Source organism: Aptenodytes forsteri, unplaced genomic scaffold (assembly GCF_000699145.1).
Source record: "Aptenodytes forsteri isolate BGI_AS27 unplaced genomic scaffold, ASM69914v1 Scaffold284, whole genome shotgun sequence".
Lineage (NCBI taxonomy): Eukaryota > Metazoa > Chordata > Aves > Sphenisciformes > Spheniscidae > Aptenodytes > Aptenodytes forsteri.
Window position 1 is genome coordinate 2200992 of NW_008794445.1, and position 6803 is coordinate 2207794.

At 61.6% G+C, this 6803-nt stretch overlaps 1 protein-coding gene across 1 annotated transcript in view; it reads right to left on the minus strand.

Moving 5' to 3' along the window:
• Positions 1 to 952: 952 nt before the first annotated feature.
• The window catches only part of NPTXR (neuronal pentraxin receptor), an 8556-nt gene continuing 2705 nt past the window's right edge, over positions 953 to 6803 (minus strand). Inside the window, exons 2-5 of the mRNA XM_009290107.1 lie at positions 2405 to 2627; positions 2054 to 2298; positions 1586 to 1765; positions 953 to 1177 (exon numbers count right to left, since the gene is read on the minus strand). Of these exons, the coding sequence (XP_009288382.1) occupies positions 953 to 1177; positions 1586 to 1765; positions 2054 to 2298; positions 2405 to 2627 (873 nt within the window). The remainder of the gene's footprint in view (positions 1178 to 1585; positions 1766 to 2053; positions 2299 to 2404; positions 2628 to 6803) is intronic.

Consider the following 6803-nt stretch of genomic DNA (forward strand, 5'->3'; position numbering starts at 1 on the left):
CGCCCCCATCCCTGGCCAGGAGCAGCTCAAAGCAGGGGTCCCAGGTGGAGGCGAGGGCAGCAACCCAAACCAGCACCCAAAAGGCCAGAGGATGGACAGCAGGGCTCCTCCGGCCACCACCATCCTCCGTCTCCTTGGGTTTTTTTCTTGCTTTCACTCCCTTCGATGGCAGCGCTGCACTCCCTCCCCCTCAGCCAGGGCTGGGGGAGGTGCTTTGCCCCTTTCTCCCCATTCCCTTGGTGGCCGACCAACCCTCCAGCTGGGGGGGTGGGTGTGCCACTCTGCTTCCCTCTGCCTCGAAAGCCTGACTCCCCTCGGGCAGCCCTGCCCGAACAGGCAGCAGAGGCAGGGGAAGGGATGCAGGAGGGGAGTGCCGCCCCGCTGACCCTCCGCCATCCTCCTTTGGCCTCCCTGGGGCTGCGCTTGAAAAACCAGGGCGGCAGAAGAGGGGATGGGGCCAGCAGGGAAGATACTCACGGCCATTTGGAGTACGGGCTCACAAAACCAGACAGTGGGGTGCTAGAAATAAATAAGGAAAGGGGATGTGCTTGGGGGATGCCCACACGCTGGCATCCCACCAAGGCCGGACCGTGCTTGGGGCGGATAGAGTTCTCCTTCCCACTCCCCATTGGGGCTGACAAGGCGGGGACCCTCGCTGTACCGGAGACACCTGTGGATACAGCGAGGTCCTCCCGAAACAGAAGCGGGGCAAGGCGAGACCCAGGGGCAGGTGTGCCGGAAGGGGGGACAAGCTGCACTGCTGGCATGAGGGCAAGAGGGAGGCTGCTAGGGCCACAACCCTCCATCCCGGGACGCCAGCGTGGGGGGTTTGAGCATTGCTCCGGTGCGGCGGCAAGGCTCGGCAGTCCGGGAAGGGAGAAAGGGGCTCCCCACTGTCTCCTTCGGGGCTGCCGCCAGGCTCCTTGGCGCTGGGGAGGGGATGAGGGGCCACTCACGCCTTCCTCCCTTCCTCGCAGGCGGTGAAGCCCCCCTTGCTGGCGCCCCCGAAGACCTCCACTGCCTGGTCGTCCCACTGGATCACATTGCCTTGGAGGTGGGAGGTGCAGTTGGCCAAGCCCAGGATCTCCGCCGGCGCCAGCATGTGGTCCCACACGCTGAACTGCGCCAGCTCTCCCACGAAGGCCTGCGTGGCATCAAAGCGGCCACCCAGCGTGTCCTGGGAAAGAGCGGGAGAGGTGATGGGACAGGGATGGGGACAGGGATGGGGATGGGGCGGGAGAGGGGACGCACATCCGGCAGGCAAACAGGGTGGAGGAGAGGGGGAGAAGCAGAGTGAGATGCCCGAAGGCATGGAGGGGAAGGGATGGACGTGTGGGGGAGATGCAAGCAGACAAGGCGGGAAGCGAATGGGTGACAGAGTGATGGGGAGAGGGAAGAGAAGATGATGAGCACACATGCCTGCCCAGAGGTCAGATGAGCAGGCAGGAGAGCCCCTCGCCCACACTGCCAACATGCCCTGCCCACACCGCCCCCCACCCTCGCCCCATTTGGGGGCTGCCCCCCCAGCCGGCTTCACTCCAGAGCAATGCAAACCAGCAGCCCTCAGCGGCGGGCCAGCACATACCTGCTCCTGTCCAAGGATGATCACACCCTGGGGCTTGATGGCGTGCCAGGAGGCCAGGTTCTCGCCAGCGCCCCGCTGCTCGCCATCCTGGTACGCTGACCACTTGCCATCCCGGGTGGTCCACGCCACGCAGACATGGTGCCAGGCCTTGTCCTTCAGGCTCAGCGGCAGCTGGGCGACCTTTGTGAGAAGAGCAAGATTCCGGCACTCGGTGCGACTGCCAGAGGACCCCGGTGTCCCCCCAGCCCCTCGCAGAGCAAATGGTGCACCCCCACGGTGGCGGCACCCCAAATTCTACAGACATCTGGATGCGCTGCTTCTCCCTCTCTCCCTCTGGCCCTTCACCCGGGCCCCTTCCTCCCAGCTCCCCCACCCCGCTACCCCCAGGAGCATCATTTCCCAGGAGGGTTGAAGAAAGGGAAATGAGGGCAGGGGCTTCCCTCCCGTCCCCCCTCCGGCTGGACCGACCTTGTCATTGATGAGCAGTTCCAGGGGGTTGGTGCCCCACTCCAGCAGCACGATCTCATTGGCTTGGCTTGGGACAGAGTAGGAGAAGGGGGTGCCGAGCCCCGCCAGGGCCTTGGACTTCAGCCACATGCAGATGGTGAAGGCATAGAGCTCCGGCAGGCTCTTCTTCATGCGGGCATACATGTAGTTGTTCTGCACTGGGATGGTCACCTTGAAGGCGTCGGGAGGGCTGTAGCCTGGCGGTCCTACGATGGGGAGGAGAGAGGGGGGGTCAGCACCCACCACTGGGATGAGGGTGGCTTGTCCCAGGACCCCCCCGCGCCACCTCCATCCCTGTCGGGCAGGACTCACCGTGCTCCAGCTCCATCACCCGGTTCTGGAGGGAGTTCAGCTCCTTCTCGATGTCGTGCTGCTGCTGGCTGCGGTCGGTGCTGGCTGCCTGGCGCTCCTTCTGCAGGGTTAGGATCTTGGAGAGGAGCTGCTCCTCCAGCTGCTCCATCTTGGTGTGGAGGGCATCACGGGCGAGTGCCGGGGTGGTGGGCACCGAGCCGTTGGTGCGGGCTGGCAGCTCCTGCTGCACTCGGCAGCAGCCACGATGCGGGGGGAAAGGAGGGAGAAAAGAGAAAACTCAGAGCGGTGTCACCGTAAGAGGTTAAATAAGGACATGCCCAGCCCGCACCACTGCGGGGAGTGCTGGGACCACAACACCACATCCGCAGCAGGGTCTTCTCCAAGAGCCTCCAGGTGACTTTGTACCTCCCCTCTCAGAGCCCCCCTTGAGTTTGTTACTGCAAAACGAAGCTTGGCTGTTCCTAATGACTTTCTGCCACTTCAGAGACAGAGCAAGGACAGGTCGCACAGGCGCTCGGGACATCCCTTGGCTCTGGTCTCGCGGGCAGCCTCCCACAAGGAGGGGACAACACAGGAAGGTGCTCGGAGCTCCCCTTCCCCACCGCATGTGAGACTGCTTCACCATAGCCAGAACATTAACATCACACAACGGGGCTGTAATCCTCTTAGCCCAGCTCAGCCAGCACCTAGGGGTGCGTGCACGCATGCCAGGTCGGGCAGGTAGCTCTCTGTAAGCATAAGCCAGCCTCTCCCAGGCCATCAGGATGCCACAGAGAAGTGGGGCCAGTGGTAGGTTCTCCAGTCCTCAAGACATGACCCATCACTTGAGGACATCTTGTCCCATCAGGGTTAAAACCCAGACCAAAACTCTTCCCTTGGCTGATCCAAAACCCAGTGCCTGGTGAAGATGCTCCCAACCGCTACTGCACCCTGCAAAGACCCCAGATCCCACCTTGCTGGGAGACCCCATCCTGGCTGGAAGAAAACCAGGCTGGAAGGGAGGAGGTGGCCCTTTGCCACGCTCCTGGGGTTTCTCCGTAAGTAGCAGCCCTCTCCCTTCCCCACGTCCTTGGGGCATTAGGCTCTCTGCCATGGGCTTGGAAAGATGGTGACCACCTTCTCCATGCTGCCAGACCTTCCTGAAGGTGCCAGAACGTCTCCAGCACCAAGAGGGGTCTGCACAGCTGCTTCAGCCCCGGACATTCGCATGGCTTGTGCTGGTGGGACACGGGGTGGTGCCATCCCTGCTGATCTGGACGGCCCCCCCCGGTCTCGGAGCTGGCCTGGAGGGGGTCACCACGCTCATCTATGGTTGTGGCTTCAGCTTTTTCTTCTTCCCTATATCCCGCTTTTCCAGGACGGACAGGACCTGATGATCATGCACACAAAGATGAAGGCAGGGATGCCTGCTGATGTCACCCCCAATCTTTGCTATCCATCATGAACAACAGAGGGGAGGGGAAGGCCGGAGGAAAGATGGGTTTGGCCGGGCAGGATGCAACCTTGGGGAATGGGAATAGCAGGGAGAAGGTAGCAGGGAGAGGGAGAGTGAGAAGATGATGTTGGCATGAGCACAAACGGCCCCGCACTGGGCAGGTACACACTCGGGCTGCAAATGAGAGGGCGGCTGCGATGCCCCAGGGTCTGGTAAAGCCTCCAGCGGGGCCTGCTGGGACAAACCCATAGGTTTTGCGAGGAAAAACAATGCAGAGAACCAAAATCAAGCAAGAAAAGAGAGGTTGTGCAGGGGACATCTGCCAGCCCTGACCAAACGCCAGCTCTCACTGCCGGCTTGCTCCGGTGGCACTGGGGATGCTCTCGCGGAGAGCAAAACCTCTCTGGGAAGGGAAAAGTGCTAGGCAAAGGTCATTCTGCCTTTGATCTCTGTAAACCAGGGAGGGATTAGCTGATGGGGAGGGGGCTTTAGCCCTTTTTTGGGGGGAGGTTCTTGGGGCCCTGCCGGTGCAGCCGGCTGAGAAGCAGGGGAGGGATGGCAGGCGGGAAGGAAAGGCGAGTGGAAAGGTTAATTCCCATCCTCCTGGCAGGCATAATTCCCACCCGGGGCTGCCCGCGCTTATATCCAAGCAGAGCTGGCTGTGTCGGCAGGGGCAGCGCAGGTGGGATGGGGGTCGCCTTCGCCTCTTTGTCCGCATGCCGTGGGCTCCAAGAGCTTTTCTCATCCCTTCAGGCCGCCTGGCTGCGGCGGAGGCTGGCGCACTCCTGTCTGCCGCACGCTTTGATTGCTCGAGCTGCGGGTTTGGAGCCTACGTCCCTGCTTTCATGCACGGCTCCATCTGTTAATGACGAAAAAAGAAAAGGCTGGGAGCTTTTGTCACTCTCACTAGCCTCCAATAGCCTGCCCTACATTATTCAGTAGTGACTGAGTGCTTTTTTTCCCTCCCCCTTCCTCCTGCTTTTCTCCCTGCTGCTATTTTCTTCCCTCTGTAACTTTTCTCCCTATGGCTTTTTCATTTCTCTGGCTTCGGAGCATCTCCTTCTGATGGTCCCCTCCGCGCACACACATGCCGTCTCTCCGCTTTTGCTCAATTCCTTCCCCTTTCCTGAGTTTTTCCCCCTCCATCCATCTCTCCAGCTCTTCCCGGCCCCTCCAGCCCAGCAGCCAGGGCAGCGTTAGCCGAACCCACATGACCGGCCGAACCACAGACAGCCCAACATTCCTTGTGGCAAGGGATGCAGCTGGTACCCTCATCCGGCCGAGTTTGGGGACCACCCCATCATCCCAGCAGACACTATCCCCACCCCTGCAGCCAGACCACAGCCGGATAGGAGACTGGACCTCCCCATCTCACCCCCTGCAGCCGGGACATGCCGGGTGATCCCCCCAGTGCCGAACTGGGCTGCATCCTCTAACCATCCTCCACATCTCCGAGCTGTCGCTCGAGCATCTTTCTCCCAAATCAAATTATTTGCAAAATTATTAATGCTAGCTGTGCAGCTGTTATCTACTGGTGACCTTGTGGGAGGGGAGGGGGGGAGGAAGCGCCTTCTCCCCGGCTGTTCAGCAGGCACCCGGCTTCCCATCTGCCCCTGCACAGGGGGAGTGGGCAGCGGGTGCGGGGGAGGCTCGCTCAACGCCAACGCGCCACCGGAGCCGGCAAAAAAGATTGAAAGATGCCAGGTAATATTAATCACGTTAAATGTCAGCGGCTGGCGGGGGGGCGGGGAGGGGGAGATGGCTGTAGCCCTCGGTCGGCAAATTCACTTTGATTTATGTAAGGAGATCAGAGCCTCATTTACTAATGCACTGGCAAATCTGGGCCCCGCTGCTCCCCCTCGGCCGCCGGCACACAAGTGCCCACCTTAGCTGCTGGGGCAGGGCGGGCAGGACCACAGGACGATGCCCGCAGGTCGATGCCCCCGGCACATCCCAGGGATCATGATGCTGAGCTGGGTGTGCGCACACAGCAGCCCCATTCCCTTCCCCAGACCCACGAATCCTCCCAGCCTGCCCATAGCTCCTCCGTGGCTGCCGCAGTGGGATGCTCACTGCCGCAGGGTGGCACACCCGCCGCACTGGGGTTTTTCAGACCCTGCCACCTTTTCGGACCCTTTTGGACCCAGGCAGGAGCTTGGGGGTCATTAAACTCCAGGAGGGACTGCCTGGGGTGGGGGGTAAGCAGGGATGCATTGGCCTTTCCCTCCTCCTCCTTCTCCTCCCACAAGAAGAGCTTGCTTCCGATTCCTGTCCCCCTCAAACCTCACTTGGGGCCCGGGTCTGTCACTATTTGGGGCTCTCCATCCCCGCTCTGCCGGAGATGAAGGCGGGAGGGAGGCAGCTGGCTCACTCCCATTCCCATGCCCATAGCCGAGGGTTTCCTGCCAGCAGCCAGGTCGCCAGCCACAGTGGCACAGCCAGGCCGGCATGGCCGCACACCAGCTGAGAAGTAAAGAGGCTGTTATGGCTCTGCTGAGGCCGGGTCCCCCGTAGGGCCCATTGGGCTGTCACCCCTCCCTCTCAGCTCCCCTCCGAGTGACGATGGGGACAAGGAGGGCATCTGCACCCTAGCACAGCCCAGGGGGCCGAGGTGATTCCCTCCCCCCTCTGAAACCCCTCCGTTTCCACTTGCAGCAGTAATTAAAAGCGTGGAAAAGGAGCATCTGGGCCCCCCGGGTCTGCGTGCCAAGATGCGCCCAAGCATAAGGACGTGAGCACGTGCAGAGAGTGGGGGGGTGACCCCTCAAAACCAGAAGGAAAAAGCCCAGCCAGGCTGCTGCACGTGAGGAAATGACAAGCGATGCCTTGTGGGGGGTTAGGAGGAGGTGAGGGAAGATGTCCCTGTGTGAACACCACGCCAGCCTGTCCCTGCTGAAATGGCAGGGGGCAAAGAGCAAGCCTGTGGGGGCCCTCCCTGCACCCACCCCCCTGCACCCACCCCCC